The sequence below is a fragment of the Mizuhopecten yessoensis genome, unplaced genomic scaffold, assembly GCF_002113885.1.
Source record: "Mizuhopecten yessoensis strain PY_sf001 unplaced genomic scaffold, ASM211388v2 scaffold2613, whole genome shotgun sequence".
NCBI classification, from domain to species: domain Eukaryota; kingdom Metazoa; phylum Mollusca; class Bivalvia; order Pectinida; family Pectinidae; genus Mizuhopecten; species Mizuhopecten yessoensis.
In genome coordinates, this window is record NW_018404633.1 from 10,005 (window position 1) to 29,107 (window position 19,103).

At 38.2% G+C, this 19,103-nt stretch overlaps 1 protein-coding gene across 1 annotated transcript in view; it reads left to right on the plus strand.

Annotated features, from left to right (window-relative positions):
- Positions 1 to 3,392: 3,392 nt before the first annotated feature.
- The window catches only part of LOC110446183 (carboxy-terminal domain RNA polymerase II polypeptide A small phosphatase 1-like), a 37,416-nt gene continuing 21,705 nt past the window's right edge, over positions 3,393 to 19,103 (plus strand). Inside the window, exon 1 of the mRNA XM_021491205.1 lies at positions 3,393 to 3,670. Within this exon, the coding sequence (XP_021346880.1) occupies positions 3,595 to 3,670 (76 nt within the window). The 5' untranslated portion in view covers positions 3,393 to 3,594. The remainder of the gene's footprint in view (positions 3,671 to 19,103) is intronic.

Below are 19,103 nucleotides of genomic sequence, written 5' to 3' on the forward strand. Positions count from 1 at the left end.
GCTCCCTAAGCTGTACACTTATTGAAGTATATAGGTCACTGACATACTGCATATACTTCCTCCCAACACCAAACCAAATCTTGATGAACCAGTTTTGCTGAAATCGTCCTAGTAGCAAAGGTAGTCCTCAGGAGAAAGATTTTTAACAAACGTCCATAACTCCTTAAAAAGGGTGGAAATGAACAAATAATAGGGTACCCTGATGCACGACATCAGGGGTAATTACCATACCTGTAAACGTTCATTGAAATCAGCCCAGTAGTTTAGGAAGCAGTCAAAGGCTTTTTCAACAAAGGGCCATAACTCCTTTTAAAAGGGTCGGAATGAAAAAGTACTACTTGGATGCACAACGTCAGGGGGCAGTTACCATATCTGTAAACTTTCTTTGAAATTGGCCCAGTAGATTAGGAGAAGTTTTCAGGACAAGGATTTTTCAACAAAGGGCCATAACTCCATAAAAAAGGGTCGGAAAAAAAATACCTGGATGCACAACATCAGGGGGTAGTTATCATATCTGAAAAGTTTCGTTGAAATTGGCCCCATAGTTTTGGAGGAGTTGTCTGGACAAGTCTTTTTCAACAAATGGTCATTACTCCGTAAAAAAGGGTCAGATTGAAAAAATAATACCTGGATGCACAAAATCAGGTGGTAGTCATCATATCTGTATATATTAGATGTGATGTGGAAATCACGACGGACGACGGACGGCGACGGACGGAAAGCGATTAGAATAGGTCACTTGAGCAAAGCTCAGGTGACCTAACAAAGGGCCATAACTTTGTTAAAAAAAATGTCAGAATGAAAAAATAATACCTGGATGCACAAAACCAGGTGGTAGCTATCATATCTGGAAAGTTTTGTTGAAATTGGTCCATTATACTTTAGAAGGAGTTGTCCAGACAAACTTTTTCAATGGACAGACAGACAGACTGACAAGCTGATTATACAGTATACCCCATAACTTCGTTACGGGGGTACAAAAAGCTGGCAGGGGGTGTGGGGGTTGTTGAGGGTAGTGCAACAGATTTTCATTGTACATACATTGTACGGTCGCCTTATAGCTAAGGCTTCACGCTATATGGAATTTCCCCTTCAGCTCAATAGGTTAGAACGGCGGAGGCTGAGAAGCTTGGGGACGTGGTTCGACGATACCCCATGGATAGAGGAGAACAAATATAAACATCCCAAATATTACAACGGGTTGCAACCGTCGGTGCTTTTGTGTCCCCAATTAAATAGAGGGTACAAATTTTGTACCCCATGCCTGGTTTAAAAGCAAATCTCTGGGTTCTCCACGTGCACACCAATAACTTCTTACGAAACATGCAGTGGGTAACAACATGTATACTTTTCTCGATCAGGTGTGGTGGTGGTGCTAATTAAATCCCTGGTCCGCAATATTGGGCTAGTGGGGTTTGGGGATGACATGCTTAGATAATCTAATTCCTTGGTGGGATCACATGTTACAACAAGAGGCCCAATGGGCCTGCATCGCTCACCTGGTATAAATCTCACACTTGTAACCTTAAAAGTGATCTAAAATAAAGCTACAGGCAAAATATCAGTATTTATGATTAAAATTCATTCAAAAGAACCTGTTAAAAGATTTTAAAACATTTCACCCCTGTGACCTTGAAAGTCGAACAAGGTCATTATGTTGAACAAATTTTATAGCCTTTCATCTCAGGATGCAACTTGCAAAATATCAACATTCCAATATTCAATAACCCATGGTTATTCAGAAGAGGTTGTTTAAAGATTTTAAACAAATTTGACCTCTGTGACCTTGAATATAAGTCAAAGTCATTCACTTTAACAAACATAGTAGCCCTTGATCCCAGCATGCTACTGACTAGATATCATCATCCTGACCTTTTGATAATTCAGAACAAGTTGTTTAAAGATTTTGAAAATATTTGCTCCTTGTTACCTTGAATATGATTCAATGTCATACATATAAACAAACTTGGTAGCCCTTCATCCTAGTATGCTACTGACTAAATATCAACATCCTGGGCATTTTGGTTATTCAGAAGATGTCATTTAAAGATTTTCAACATATTTGACACCTGTGACCTTGAATAAATGTCAAGGTTGTTCATTTGAACAAACTTGGTAGCCCTTCAACCCAGCACGCTACTGGCCAAATAGTATCTCCCTGGGCATTTTGGTTATCCTAAAGAAGTTGTTTAAAGGTTTTTTTAGACAATTGACCCTGTGACCTTGAATATGGGTGACGGTCATTCATTTGAACAAACTTGGAAGCCCTTCACCCAAGCATGGTGCTGGCCAAATATCATCTCCCTGGGCATTTTGGTTATTGAGATTTTTGTTGTTGATTTTTTTAACTTATTTGACACATGTGACCCTGAAAATAGGTGAAGGTCATTCATTTGAACAAACTGTACATGTGTAGCCCTTCATCCCAGTTTGCTTCTGGCCAAAAATCATCTCCCTTGGCATTTTGGTTATTGAGAAGTTGTTTAAAGTTTTTAACTTATTTGACACGTGTGACCTTGAAAATAGGTGAAGGTCATTTATTTGAACAAACTTGGTAGCCCTTCATCCCAGTTTGCTTCTGGCCAAATATCATCACCCTTGGCATTTTGGTTATTGAGAAGAAGTTTGTTTGAAAGCAAAATATTGAAGCCAGACGTCGCATCACCGCATAATATAAGCTCACTTGGCCTCGAATTCGAAGGGCCAAGTGAGATAAAATTGAAATTAGAAGAATCATAAATGTCCTTTACAATATTAAGTAGATGTATTACCACTGACTAAATAACAAATCTCATTCCGTAGTACTACATATAACAATTTGATATAAGTTAGGCCTTTCTAAGATAGGGTCTCAACATCGATATGAAAATTAATGATCATCTTACTTTTGTTGAAAAGACACACTGGAAGGGAGCTGTAATATATATATATATATATATATACGTATAAGTCCTCGTTGAAGTAGTAGGGATTTCATTACGTTGGAAACATGCCAGAACATTGTTGACCTTTAACCTTTTCGTGTTAATCGAGTATCTTTGTTGCAGGGCTTTGCATATATCTAATCTGCTTAAAAAGAAAACGTTTTCCTCCTAGTGTTTTTGCATTATGTTTGCATTCAATTGTCCTCTTGCGCTTTCAACAGTTAACCGGTTAAGCTGAACAGATGTGAGAGATGTAAACATAGCGCAGTGTTGACAAGTTTAAGACAACTCTTTTGATTGGTTGATTGGGTAAGTAAATTCGATCTGAATGGTTTACGTTTTCGCGCGTAAAATGATACCAGGTTCGTTAAATCAATAAAATGACAAATAAAAAAAAATCTAACATGGCAGAAGTATTCAAATCACACGAAACTTTAATTCGGTGATAAAATGAAATGTAAACATATGTCTGTTCTTGTAAAAATAGACTGTCTAGCAGAAAACTATACTAGCTCATTAGTATGCATGAGATAGAAATAACACTTCGTACGCCATCATGGTCGAGTCAAGCTTGTATTCATCCATGTTGAATATTTTAGAAGTTTGTTGCTCAGTTTCGTTATATAAGAATTAACCACGACGTCGTTTACAGGATTTCCGGAAGCTATACATGGACACTTCGTCCATAATAACACAAGTTCAACGAGATGACGAACAACTTAATACGTTTCCTCCATCGGAAAATGGTAAGTGTTTGGGTGCAAGTGGTCGAACATGGCGAACCGTATGTCAGATCTACTTCCGCTACAAGATATAGTGCGCTGTGTTGTTCCATGCAAATCAATAGCTATGTTTGTTATATACAAAAATATTGATATCCTGTTCGTCATTTTATCGTATAGCTTCGTGTTGTAGAGTTAAAATTGGGGGAAATATCGTCATGTTTATATTTGTGGGTGAAGGCCATGACCGAGTTTGCTCCCGACTGAGGGGTAGACCAGAATGAAAAAATCGGCACATACGTCCCGTAAATAACAGTAATTTACACAGGCTTTTACATGATCTGGACAATGCACACTAATTTATTTGTCGTCTCCATATATTGAACAAATATGAGTCGTACTCATTTACACAATTCAGTTGCAATTCCAATACAATCCTGCTCACAATTACAATAAACATTCCAACTTGAATGGCTACAGGTTGGACTGTAACCCAAACTGCATAGGAACGTAAAGACATTCCTCTGCTCTTATGGTGGTGTGTGCCTACTTTTTAGCTAGAAGACGTTATTTTAGGATGAGTATATGAGGTTTACAATTCATTTGTGGTTGAGATGGGTTTATTTACTTATGAAATACGGTTAAGTTTGTTTACTAAATTAGTTTTGCACGTATCTACACTACCAAATTCGCATGTCAACATTGACGACCGGGGTCACGGGCCATTAGGCCTAGTATCCGTACACAGAGACAAGATAACTGTGTCTCACTTTCTTCAAGGCCTAATACATGTCTAAAATATTAACAAATACTGTTCAAATATGAAATCATTATAAACTCTGATTTGGTGAATTTTCTCTGTAATCACCCCACAGGGACCTGTGAATTACTGATTACAAGTACACGGTATGCATATTATATTGGACCTTCTTCTTTACTGTACGGGGGCTCCATCAAAATTGACGTTTTAATGGCCTCGTTGGTCCTATTGCAGAGGCGTGAAAAAGGGAGATTGAAACTTGCAAAAGTGCAACTTCCACTGTACAATTTGTATATATATAACAATGAAAATAGTGGCTGCAACTAATTATTGAAACAAAATAATCAAGTCTACCCTACATGTCTGTGACCCAATGCAAATATATAACATTTCTATTGGTGTACAATTTCAGCCATATTCTAATGAAATTATCAGTTGATATGTCTGAATAGAAATTTCTTTATTTAACTGTTTATTAGCTCACCGGGTCCAAAGGACCAAGGTGAGCTTATGCCATACCGTGGCGTCCGTCAACAATTTCTTTAAACGACTTCTTCTTCTTAACCACTTATTGGAATTTAACTTAATTTGACTGGAAGCATCCCTAGGTGGTGGGGATTCAAAATTGTACAAATGATGGGGCTGACCCCCCAGGGGGCTGAGGGGCGGGGCAATAAGGGGGCAATTTGGCTATATTGCTTTAAGCGACATCTTCTCTGGAACTAAGAGTAGGATATCAACCATATTTAATTGGAAGCATCCCTAGGTGGTGTGGATTCAAAATTGTACAAATGGTTGGGCTGACCCCCCAGGGGGCTGAGGGGCGGGGCCAAAAGGGGGCATTTTGACTATATTGCTACAAACGACTTCTTCTGTAGAACTGTGCACTGGATATCAATCATATTTAATCAAAAGCATTCATAGGAGGCAGGGATTCAAAATTGTACAAATGGTGGGGCTGACCCCTGTGGGGGCTGAGGGGCGGGGCCAAAAAGGGTTATTTAGCTATATTGCTTTAAGCGACTTCCTCTCTGGAACTAAGAGATGGATATCAACCATATTTCACTGGAAGCATCCCTAGGTGGTGTGGATTCAAAATTGTACAAATGGTTGGGCTGACCCCCCAGGGGGCTGAGGGCTGGGCCAAAAGGGGGAAATTTGGCTATATTGCTCTAAACTATACCATGGATATTGATCATATTTGGTCGGAAGCATTCATGGGAGGCAGGGATTCAAAATTGTACAAATGGTGGGGCTGACCCCCCGGGCTAAGGGGTGGGTCCAAAATTTATTTTTTTACTTCGAAATGGTTGAGATCCCCACCATATTACCATTTATACAATTGCTGAGTATAACGAGAGGAATGCACATTTGCTTCCAGGATGGCCCTAGGGTCTGGCCCCACCCTTGGAGACTTAACCCCTGGGTCATAACTTTGAAATGGTTGAGATCCCCACCCCAAAACTATATATACAAATGCAGGGCAAAAAGAGACAAATGCAGTCATGATATTAGAATCGATCCTGGGGTCTGGCCACAACCCTAGGGACCTAGTTTCTGAGTCACAGCTTGGAAACAGTTGAGATCCCCACCCCATTACCATACATAAAATTGCTGGGCATAAAAAATCAAAAACAGATATGCTACAAGGATTGGCCTTGAGGTCTGGCATATTCCCTTGGATCTCATTTGGAGAATATTTTGCCATGATTGCTTAGATATCCAGGTGAGCGATACAGGCCCTCTGGGCCTCTTGTTATACAGGATTTGCTGAAGCTGTTCCAATGTGAGAAAGACGAAATTCTTTTTCGTATTATAGACTAAATTTGGATTTTAAAAAAACATGCAAGCTACTAGGGCCTATATCTAATATGTCATTTCCAAGATACAAGGTTCCAGAACAAAAGTCGTGTGATTAAGTAATATCGTGGTATATTATGGGGGCATGCATATGTATGTATACTCTTCCGAAATGAAGTAAAAGAGTATAGCCAACTTGGACATATAAATACAGTGTAAGATTGGTAAATTTGCGTATAACTATTGTATAATTACTTGTTTTATACCTGTAACTGCCTCTAGTATGCATGCACACAAACACACATGTACATAATGACACATAAGCATGTCCATAACCTTGGCTGTTAATAGGACGTTAAAAAAAAAAAATACACTCAGCCACATCTCAGTGCTGATGTTTGTGAAAATACTATATATATATGGCGGACGTTGTTATAGCGAACTATTATGTGACGTCATAGTTTATGACGTCACAACATATACTTCAAAATAAACAGTCTGAAGAATCTCCTTGAAGAGATGAAAGTACTAAAGACTCGTTAAGAATTTTTCTTTTTATAATATATATATATATAAATAATTAGGGGTGACTATTGCATGTGTTTTTCAGTATTGCAATGCTATTATATGAAAAGGCAAAGCCTTAAAAGAGCGTAGCTTTTATTGATCTCTGATATTTACTGATTCAGAATACTGCTTTCAGAATGAGATAAGATAAACTTTATTTAAAGTTGGCTAGTCTAGAATTAACAATAAAAAACAAGCTCTAATGAGATTAAGACCGACATAACAATAGGGGAGACCGGGGCAAGTTCGACCCATTTTTAGCTCTCCTTGTCCAAAGGACCATGGTGAGTTAATGCCATACCGCAGCGTCCGTCAACTTTTCCTTAAAAATGCTACTAGTCATGAACGACTGTGCAAATTTTGACCAAATTTGGTCAGAAGCATCCTTGGGTGAAGGGGAAACAATTTTGTATAATGGTGGGTCTGGCCCCGCCTGGGGCCTGAGGGGCAGGGCCCAATAGGGGAAATATAGCAAGTTCTTTAAAATCCTTCTTCTTCTGTAGGAATGAAAGGATTTGTTCCATATTTGGTGTGGATCATCCTTTGGTGAAGGGGAACCAGTTTTGTATAAACTGTTGGTCTGGCCCCCAGGGGCCTGAGGGGAGGGGCCCAATAGGGGAAACATAGCAAATTCTTTAAAATCCTTCTTCTTCTGTAGGAATGAAAGGATTTGGTCCATATTTGGTCTGAAGGATTCTTGGGTGAAGGGAACCAATTTTGTATAAACGGTGGGTCTGGCCCCCGTGGGGGCTGAGCGGCAGCAGGGTTCAATAGCGGAAATATAACAAATTCTTTAAAATCCTTCTTCTTCTGTAGGAATGAAAGGATTTGTTCCATATTTGGTCTGAAGCATTCGTGGGTGAAGGGGAACCAATTTTGTATAAACTGTTGGTCTGGCCCCCCAGGGGCCTGAGGGGCGGGGACCAATAGGGGAAACATAGCAAATTATTCTTTAAAATCCTTCTTCTTCTGTATACGTAGGAATGAAAGGATTTGGTCCTGAGCATCCTTGGATAAAGGGGAACCAATTTTGTATAGTGGTGGGTCTGGCCCTGTTCCATATTTGGTGTGGAGCATCCTTGGGTGAAGGGGACCAATTTTGTATAAACGGTGTGTCTAACCCCACTGGAGGCAGGGAGGTGGGGCCCAATAGGGGAAATTGAGGTAAAACCTTTTAAATCCTTCTTCTACCATAGGGATTATGGGATTTTATCCTAATTTCGTCTGGAGCATCTTTGGGCCAAGGGGACTCAGTTTTGTATACGCAGTGGGTGTGGTCTCCCAGGGGACAGAAGGGCGGGGCCCAATAGGAGATATAGAGGTAAAACCTTTAAAATCCTTCTTTGACCATCAGGATTAAGGGATTTTATCATAATTTAGTCTGGAGCATCCTTGGGTCAAGGGGACTCAATTTTGTATAATTGGTGGGTATGACCCCCCTAGGGGCATAGGGGTGGGGCTCTGTTTGAAGTTTGTTCTCACTATATCTCAAGTAATGGATGGATCTTTCTGAAATGTCATATGTACTTACAGCACCTACCATCGAGTGCTATAACTTTACTTCTTTCTTCATACCAATTATTTTAAACATATTCAGGTGAGCGATACAGGCCCTCTGGGCCTATTGTTATTATAGTCCGTTCTGGGAAGTATGGCAGCACGTCCGTTTTTGAACATTATTGTCCGAAAGAGCTCTGCCATGGGGTTAGTTCGGATAGGCATTCTGGTAAGTTTGGCCCCCATTGGAATCAGCTTAATTTTGATGTCATAAAGCATGCAACGTCAGATTTGACCGCTCATTTTACAACTTTTTATGCGTTACATGGGCTGAACTTGCCACAGTATCATTGGCCAAACCTGTTTGGGCCCAAATTGATATTTCAATAAATTCTTATCGGACAGGTCAGCAATTTGGTAGCGAGTGATTGGCTTGGCTTTTATGTATTATCGTTTGAAGCTGTCAGTGTGTTACACGTTTGACCGTAAAAAAAATCGCATAAATAGAACTTAGAAGCAAGATCATGATTTTCTTTCTACCCTTTCAAAAGTAATTTTCTCCTGTTTAGTAATTTTACATTAGAGTTTTCCTCGCCAATTTTTCGTTTAATGCCCAGCCAACTAAACTGCTAAGATCCTTAAAGTTGTAAATATTAGCTCAAAAACAAAAATATCAGGGGTTGCCAAACTTGTCCCGGTCTCCAGTATGTAGATTTTTTGTATCATTGATGATTGATAAAAATGTATACACAATTTAATTATTGCATCAATGACGCCATTTTCTTCCAGTCAAAGCTAAAGTAGATATTTGGTCTTGTGCGTAACGTATATGATGGGTCGGGTGGCGCAGTAGATATAGTGCGCTCGTCTTAATTCACCTACATATGTAGATGGCCGGATTCAATTCTGGTCACCTGTCCGACCACATAGGTTCTCTCTGGATACTCCAGTTTCCTCCCATATTAAGATTCAAATCATCTGTGTGCTTCCGTCAGAACACAAAAAGATTGACTGAGATAAGCTGGGAAAAACTGTTTGGTAATTGCTGTAGAAAAAAGTGCATATTACATATTTGACGATTAGTCTAAGAAAATGTATAGAGATGTTAGTTGCAAAAATGAAATTAGAAAAAGAAAACATTGATGTAACTGAGATTGTCGTTATATAGATATGTAGTCTCAATTACTGTTCCATCCTGAAACACCGGATTGAATTTCAAATTTTGTAACTGTCACCGATGTTTGACAGGTAATGATGCCAAATACAATTAAACAGTTTCTGTCTGTAACTACAAAATGTAGTTATAAATCGGCACGCGTTGGGCCAAGGGGACTCAATTTTGTATAAACAGTGGGTGTGGACCCCCTGGGGGGCAGAGTTGCGGGGCCCAATAGGGAAAATAGAGATAAATCCTTCTTCTTACTGTAGGAATTAAAGGATTTTATCCTAATTTGGTCTGGACCATCTTTAGATCAAGGGAACTCAATTTTGTTTAAATGATGGGTGTGGCCCCCCTGGGGGCAGAGGGTGGGGCTGAAAAGGGGAACTAGAGGTTAAACCTTTAAAATCCTTCTTTTACTGCAGGGATACTAATTAGCACTCGCACACTCGCCAAATGCGAGTGGATTTCCGAAATTGCAAGTAGAAAAAAATGGCACTTGCAATTTTTTGCGAGTGGATTATATTTCGTTCTTAGCACTCGTGAAAGGGTACATCACATTTCCCCCATTGTTAATCATATTTCCATGTTGTCAAACACAACTAAAGTCCGAATCTGTATTGAAAAATTTGATACAGATGTAGGATAGGGAAAATTCCACTTGTTTTTTCTTTTTTGCCAAGTTTGAAAATCCAGAGGGTTGAATTTCCCTATCCTACACCCTTGGGCATGAAAGAATATTTTTCTCTCATTCCAACTACCAGAATAAGGTCAGAAACTATGAAAATGCGTTTGAACTGGCTACCATTTTGAAAATATCAAATTTTTCCCCCGAGCTGTTTTGACGAAATCAAATTCGTCAGCGAGATACAGCATACCCCCATGCATATTTGCAAACAAAGTTGGCGCAGAAAAATATATATATCGTCTTTCTAACGTGTACAGTAAATATAAAGTAAATTTTCCAAATTTGTGACGTCACGTCATTGTTGAGCCATTGTGACATCACGCCCATGTAAGATATAGACTCAGCAAGCATGGCTATCTTACATGGCAAGCGTTATCTTACAAGACTGAATATGAGAGAAAAAGTTCTCAACAGAATGCATTATGTTATTGTTTTATCAATCCCAATGAATATTGCAATATGACAATGTTGGCAGTACCCTATTGACAACAGGTTGCACTACTATTCTTGTCCATGTCACTGAATTTGTTCTATTTAGTGGGTTTCATTAGTTGATCTGACATAAAAATAATGGTTCCATGAGCACTGCTGGCATGACCTAGACTAGGGGTAAGTGTATTAATTGTTATGGCAGACTAATATATATCTATATAGAAATGCAAACTTTTGGAGGCCCTGTACATGTGGACCTCTTCAGTAATACAAAGGGAATCTCTGGATTCTGATAGGCTACTGTACATGTAAATCATTTGTAAAAATGATTGGAACAATTTTCTGGTCCATCTGTTAAAAAGAGGGCAGACTGCCAGTATTGAGACCTACAGTTTGTGTACAATCATGGTACTTTTGGGTGCATGCATACAAGTGCTACACATGTGAGATCTTCATGATGTAAAATAGCTGGATCCTCTTTCTATCCTGTAGCTTTTACTGCCTGCTAGCTCTAGGTTATAGGGTATATGTGTTAGAATCCTTCCTTTATTCAACTATTACTTTGAAGACTGATGATAATAAATTCAATATAAAAATGGCATCACTGAAACTATTTGTTGAGTAATTTAACTTTTTACATTGTTGACTTTCGGTAATATTTGCACTTGTATTTCCTATAAAATGTTTTCTGTACTAAACTTCTTTGACTATTTTACACAGTAATGTGTGTTCACTACTACTGTGGTAATACAGAGTTGTAAGACTTGTGTGTACCGTGGTAAGACTTGTGTGTACCGTGGTAAGACTTGTGTGTACCGTGGCCATGGTAATACAGAGTTGTAAGACTTGTGGGTACCGTGGTAAGACTTGTGTGTACCGTGGTAAGACTTGTGTGTACCGTGGCCATGGTAATACAGAGTTGTAAGACTTGTGGGTACCGTGGTAAGACTTGTGTGTACCGTGGTAAGACTTGTGTGTACCGTGGCCATGGTAATACAGAGTTGTAAGACTTGTGGGTACCGTGGTAAGACTTGTGTGTACCGTGGTAAGACTTGTGTGTACCGTGGCCATGGTAATACAGAGTTGTAAGACTTGTGGGTACCGTGGTACAGAGTTGTAAGACTTGTGGGTACCGTGGTACAGAGTTGTAAGACTTGTGTGTACCGTGGTACAGAGTTGTAAGTCTTATGTGTACCGTAGTAATACAGAGTTGTAAGACTTGTGTGTACCGTAGTAATACAGAGTGGTAAGACTTGTGTGTACAGTGTTGTAAGACTTGTGTGTACCGTGGTACAGAGTTGTAAGACTTGTGTGTACCATAGTACATGTGTGTACCGTGGTACAGAGTTGTAAGACTTGTGTGTACAGAGTTGTTAGACTTGTGTGTATCATAGTAATACAAAGTTGTAAGACTTGTGTGTACCGTGGTACAGAGTTGTAAGACTTGTGTGTACCGTTGTACAGAGTTGTAAGTCTTATGTGTACCGTAGTAATACAGAGTCGTAAGACTTGTGTGTAGCGTAGTAATACAGAGTCGTAAGACTTGTGTGTAGCGTAGTAATACAGAGTGGTAAGGCTTGTGTGTACCATGGTACGGTGTTGTAAGACTTGGGTGTACCGTGGTACAGAGTTTTAAGACTTGTGTGTAACGTGGTCCAGAGTTGTAAGACTGGTGTGTACCGTGGTACAGCGTTGTAAGACCTGTGTGTAACGTGGTACAGAGTTGGAAGACTTGTGTGTACCGTGGTACAGAGTTGTTAGACTTGTGTGTATCATGGTAATACAAAGTTGTAAGACTTGTGTGTACCGTGGTTAAGAGTTGTAAGACTTGTGTGTACCGTGGTACAGAGTTGTAAGACTTGTGTGTACCATGGTACAGTGTTGTAAGACTTGTGTGTACCATGGTTATACAGAGTTGTAAGACTTGTGTGTACCCTGGTACAGAGTTGTAAGACTTGTGTGTACCCTGGTACAGAGTTGTAAGACTTATGTGTACCATGGTAAAACAGAGTTGTAAGACTTGTGTGTACCGTGGTTATACAGAGTTGTAAGACTTGTGTGTACCCTAGTACATGTGTGTACAGAGTTGTAAGACTTGTGTGTACCATGGTACAGAGTTGTTAGACTTGTGTGTACCATGGTACAGAGTTGTTAGACTTGTGTGTACCATGGTACAGAGTTGTAAGACTTGTGTGTACCATGGTACAGTGTTGTAAGACTTGTGTGTACCGTGGTTATACAGAGTTGTAAGACTTGTGTGTACCGTGGTACAGAGTTGTAAGACTTGTGTGTACCGTTGTACAGAGTTGTAAGACTTGTGTGTACCGTGGTAATATAGAGTTGTTAGACTTGTGTGTACCGTTGTACAGAGTTGTAAGACTTGTGTGTACCGTTGTACAGAGTTGTAAGACTTGTGTGTACTGTTGTACAGAGTTGTAAGACTTGTGTGTACCGTGGTAATATAGAGTTGTAAGACTTGTGTGTATCGTTGTACAGAGTTGTAAGACTTGTGTGTACCGTTGTACAGAGTTGTAAGACTTGTGTGTACCGTAGTAATACAGAGTTGTAAGACTTGTGTGTACCCTAGTACATGTGTGTACCGTGGTACAGAGTTGTTAGACTTGTGTGTACCGTGGTAATATAGAGTTGTTAGACTTGTATGTAACGTGGTAATACAAAGTTGAAAGACTTGATTCACATAAATGCTAATATTGTTTTTAGGAGAGGAGTTGTCATTTTTGGGGTAGACTGACTAAGGTCTATACTGTACGTAGGTGGCAGAGTTACTGTCATGTACATGACTGATTATATACCTGCTGATAGAAAGCCCGCATTGCTGTATATTTATGTTGTAAATGTGGACACGACTGCAGTTTACCAGAACATTTGAATTGGTATTCGGGTGTAGGAAGTTAAGTTACCAGAAGGTTAGGTAATGGGTGTAGGAAGTTAATTTACCAGAAGGTTAGGTAATGGGTGTAGGAAGTTAAGTTACCAGAAGGTAAGGTAATGGGTATAGGAAGTTTATTTTTAGCTCACCTGCCCGTCGTCCATCCTCGTCCGTCCATCCTCGTCCGTCAACTTTTCCTTTAAACAACTTCTTCTGAAGAACGGACAGGCCTAGAGTCATGATATTTGGCTGAACGCTTTGTTGGTAGGAGCCCAACAAAGTTTGAGAACGAAAATGACCATGACCTACTTTAAAGGTCACAGGGGTCAACTATGTCAAAAACTTCAAACAACTTCTACTGAAGAACTGAAAGGTATAGAGTCTTTATATTTGGCTGATGGCTTCCTGGGATGGAGCTTAATAAAGTTTGAGAATGAAAATTAGTTTGACCTACATGTACTTTCAAGGTCACAGGGGTCAAATATGTCAAAAACTTCAAACGACTTCTGAACAACTGAAAGGTAAATAATCTTTATATTTGGCTTGTAGCTTCCTAGGAAAGAGCCCAACAAAGTTTGAGAATGAAATGACCTTGACCTACTTTTAAGGTCACATGAGGCAGATATGTCAAACACTTCAAATGACTTCTGAAGAACTGGAAGTTATAGAACCTTAATATTTGGGTTATTTCCTGGGAAAGAGCCCAACAAAGTTTGCGAATGAAAGTGACCTTGACCTATTTTCAAGGTCACAGGAGTCAGATATGACCAGGTATGGTAGAATCAAATACTCTTCATAGATGGAAGGGTCTTAAGGTTTATGACCCTAGGGTCTCACGAACCCCTCTGGGGANGGGGGGGGGGGGCAAAATTTATTATGGTTTATAATGGCAAATGATACTTTGAATATTACATGTTAATAACTTTATTGGAATTATAACCTTGAGTTGACTGGTTGATACTTTGAAAATTTTGAGCAAGCCCTACCCCCAAGGGCTGTAGGGTGGGGCCCAAAGGAGTCAGTGTGCTAAAATTTCTTCATTTTCCTTGTTTAGAATCAGAGGTGCTAGCGCATAGTTTCAAATACGTTTTAGTCTTAAATCTGTATGCTAGATATTGAATAAGGTGGTTTTATTGTTTTTTTGTCACTTTGAATAATCAACTCTCTGTATAAATATATCAGGTGACCGTTAAGGTCATGGGCCTCTTGTTTTTTTATTTATTCGAAATTGTAGATAATGGTTAATTGCCTTGGAACTATTTGTTTCAAACTTGACAAAGTTATATATATAATTAGTGTACTGTGCAAAAAATTGCTCCTTTTTTTCCTTATTTTTTCCTTTATATCCTGATAATAAATTGATATACAATAAAATTTGTAATATTGTTTATATCAGAATTAGTGCTACAGGCCTGTTTGGCCTCTTGTGTGAACGCCACTAATATAGTTATACATTAAACACTCTCTGATGAGCTAATGGAGGTGCCTAGGCCTGGATTATGTGATATGGTATATGAATTATGCCAATGCACTGGGATAGGAAGGCTGGACACACAAAAAGAAATTCACTGTTGTCTGATGTTAGAAGAGGGGGACAGACATACCAGATGTACAAGTGCCTTGTCGGCACATAGACATAGGATAAGTTACATACTAGCAGATGTGTGGAAAATGTATCACATTCCTATACAAATCTATAGAATATCCAACATAATTCTTCACAGCGTCTTTGGGGAAGGCTATTGACATCCAACAATGGGATATAAATTGTTGTGTTCATCATCGTCAACTGATTCTCACACATGATTTTTAAATATCATACATTTGCACATTCAAGTACAATATAGGTGACACACAGAGACTAGAAGAATTGTCCGTGGAGAAGGGAAAGCACCAATTTTATCATTGAGAATTAGAAACTGTTCTGATCTTTCTTGTAAACTTTAAAGGTAATCAGGTACCAACCATGATGTAACATCAGATTTCATTATGACTTGTTTTCTCCAATGGTTTCAGATTGACAATTTGTATTTTTTTTCCTGATGAAACTGGTACCTCATCAGAAGACTGACATTTTTTAAAACAAAAAAGGCATTTCAATCATTTACTATTAAAAAGCATAGGTAACAACAGACCAGGTGTGTGATGCCTTACATACATGTATGTAAATTTAGCAAGTTAGGAGTCTTATATCAAAGGCTACTATTCCTGAAATGGAAATAGAGTGAGATTTCCCTGGCTGAATTACAAAGGCTCCTGATGTAAGGCTGCAGCCATGCTGTACATAACTGGAATTCTAGACACCAGTCGACACTGCTGCCTACTGTAGTGATACACTACTTATGTAATACGTATGTATACCCACTAAAGCAGCTATTGGCTCAATGAGAGAAAGTGGGGGCATACCAGAATCATGCATATGTTACAGTTTAAAGTGAATTACAGCTGCTAAACAGGTAGGCTATATAATGTATTGACTGCCCAGCCAGCATCACATAACACATAATTATGTATTGTCTGTCCTGTATCATACAATATCAGGTTATCATGTATTGTCTGTCCTGTATCATACAATATCAGGTAATCATGTATTGTCTGTCCTGTATCATACACTATCAGGTTATCATGTATTGTCTGTCCAGTATCATACACTATCAGGTTATCATGTATTGTCTGTCCTGTATCATACAATATCAGGTAATCATGGATTGTCTGTCCTGTATCATACAATATCAGGTAATCATGTATTGTCTGTCCTGTATCATACAATATCAGGTAATCATGTATTGTCTGTCCTGTATCATACAATATCAGGTAATCATGTATTGTCTGTCCTGTATCATACAATATCAGGTAATCATGTATTGTCTGTCCTGTATCATACAATATCAGGTAATCATGTATTGTCTGTCCTGTATCATACAATATCAGGTAATCATGTATTGTCTGTCCTGTATCATACAATATCAGGTAATCATGTATTGTCTGTCCTGTATCATACAATATCAGGTAATCATGTATTGTCTGTCCTGTATCATACAATATCAGGTAATCATGTATTGTCTGTCCTGTATCATACAATATCAGGTAATCATGTATTGTCTGTCCTGTATCATACAATATCAGGTAATCATGTATTGTCTGTCCTGTATCATACAATATCAGGTAATCATGTATTGTCTGTCCTGTATCATACAATATCAGGTAATCATGTATTGTCTGTCCTGTATCATACAATATCAGGTAATCATGTATTGTCTGTCCTGTATCATACAATATCAGGTAATCATGTATTGTCTGTCCTGTATCATACAATATCAGGTAATCATGTATTGTCTGTCCTGTATCATACAATATCAGGTAATCATGTATTGTCTGTCCTGTATCATACAATATCAGGTAATCATGTATTGTCTGTCCTGTATCATACAATATCAGGTAATCATGTATTGTCTGTCCTGTATCATACAATATCAGGTAATCATGTATTGTCTGTCCTGTATCATACAATATCAGGTAATCATGTATTGTCTGTCCTGTATCATACAATATCAGGTAATCATGTATTGTCTGTCCTGTATCATACAATATCAGGTAATCATGTATTGTCTGTCCTGTATCATACAATATCAGGTAATCATGTATTGTCTGTCCTGTATCATACAATATCAGGTAATCATGTATTGTCTGTCCTGTATCATACAATATCAGGTAATCATGTATTGTCTGTCCTGTATCATACAATATCAGGTAATCATGTATTGTCTGTCCTGTATCATACAATATCAGGTAATCATGTATTGTCTGTCCTGTATCATACAATATCAGGTAATCATGTATTGTCTGTCCTGTATCATACACTATCAGGTTATCATGTATTGTCTGTCCTGTATCATACAATATCAGGTAATCATGTATTGTCTGTCCTGTATCATACAATATCAGGTAATCATGTATTGTCTGTCCTGTATCATACAATATCAGGTAATCATGTATTGTCTGTCCTGTATCATACAATATCAGGTAATCATGTATTGTCTGTCCTGTATCATACAATATCAGGTAATCATGTATTGTCTGTCCTGTATCATACAATATCAGGTAATCATGTATTGTCTGTCCTGTATCATACAATATCAGGTAATCATGTATTGTCTGTCCTGTATCATACAATATCAGGTAATCATGTATTGTCTGTCCTGTATCATACAATATCAGGTAATCATGTATTGTCTGTCCTGTATCATACAATATCAGGTAATCATGTATTGTCTGTCCTGTATCATACAATATCAGGTAATCATGTATTGTCTGTCCTGTATCATACAATATCAGGTAATCATGTATTGTCTGTCCTGTATCATACAATATCAGGTAATCATGTATTGTCTGTCCTGTATCATACAATATCAGGTAATCATGTATTGTCTGTCCAGTATCATACAATATCAGGTAATCATGTATTGTCTGTCCAGTATCATACAATATCAGGTAATCATGTATTGTCTGTCCAGTATCATACAATATCAGGTTATCATGTATTGTCTGTCCAGTATCATACAATATCAGGTAATCATTATCATGTAAATTAATGCCAGTCCTGTATCTTACATTTACAAGTGTACATTAATCTGTCCTTAGAAGTTCTTGTCTCCATTTCTGTTGTTGTTCCTATAGCTAATCATTAGTTTAATCATTTTACCTTTTGACTTCGACTGATTGATCATTCTTTTCTATGATTATGATTTGACATTATGAGAACTTTCATGAGTTACCCAGATTTTGATCAGACCACATCTTACCAAATTTGGTGAAGGATTCTCCATTTATTTCCAGTTTATTCTATGGTCGATCAATGATCAATCATTGTTCATGAGTTTTGAAGCATTTCCGAAAACTATCTGTTTCTAAAATGTCACTAGTCCTTTCTCAATTTTCATCTGAAGTTTTCTCTTGGTTGGCATCACAAAAACACAGGTGATACAGACGTAGATTCCTGGACAGTGAAGTATATGGCAAAACGGAGGAGCGGATGGGGTGGGGAAGTCGAATCAAAAATGTTCTTTCATTTGGAGTGAAGTAGAGGTAAATTAATTTAGATTAAGAGTTTATACTGGATAACAATACAATCATAACTGTCCGTACTTTTATAAACGAATAATGTATGTTTTCCTTGTTCTATTATGGATAATATGTTTTCTTATTTCAATGTAAGGAAACATGACTGCCATGAGCTATAAGTTGTAAGAGTTATTTCCCTTCAGCCCTTGCACAGTGAGATTTTGAGAGTATAAATAACACTTTGTTCAGTCTTAATTCCCCTTTAAGATCCAGCTGTTGTATTGATATATCACATGGCTTCAGACTTTGACCTTGTTAGAAAACATTCAAGACATAAATGGTATAATACGTATACCCTATAACTGTGAAACATTCTTAAAATTTGGTCAATATAATCTGTAATCTATAGCTAGCCGGCCATGGCCATGTAACAGCTGATTTGAATGGCCAGGTTTAGTTTTAAATGTAACAGCTTCTTTTATTGGTCAACTTTTTTGTGTCATTTGATGTGTTGTAAACATTGATGGTACTGTGTAGTTGCCTGGAGGAATGATGTGTACAATTTGTGTTTACAACAAAGCTTCAGATCTAGCACTGTTTTCC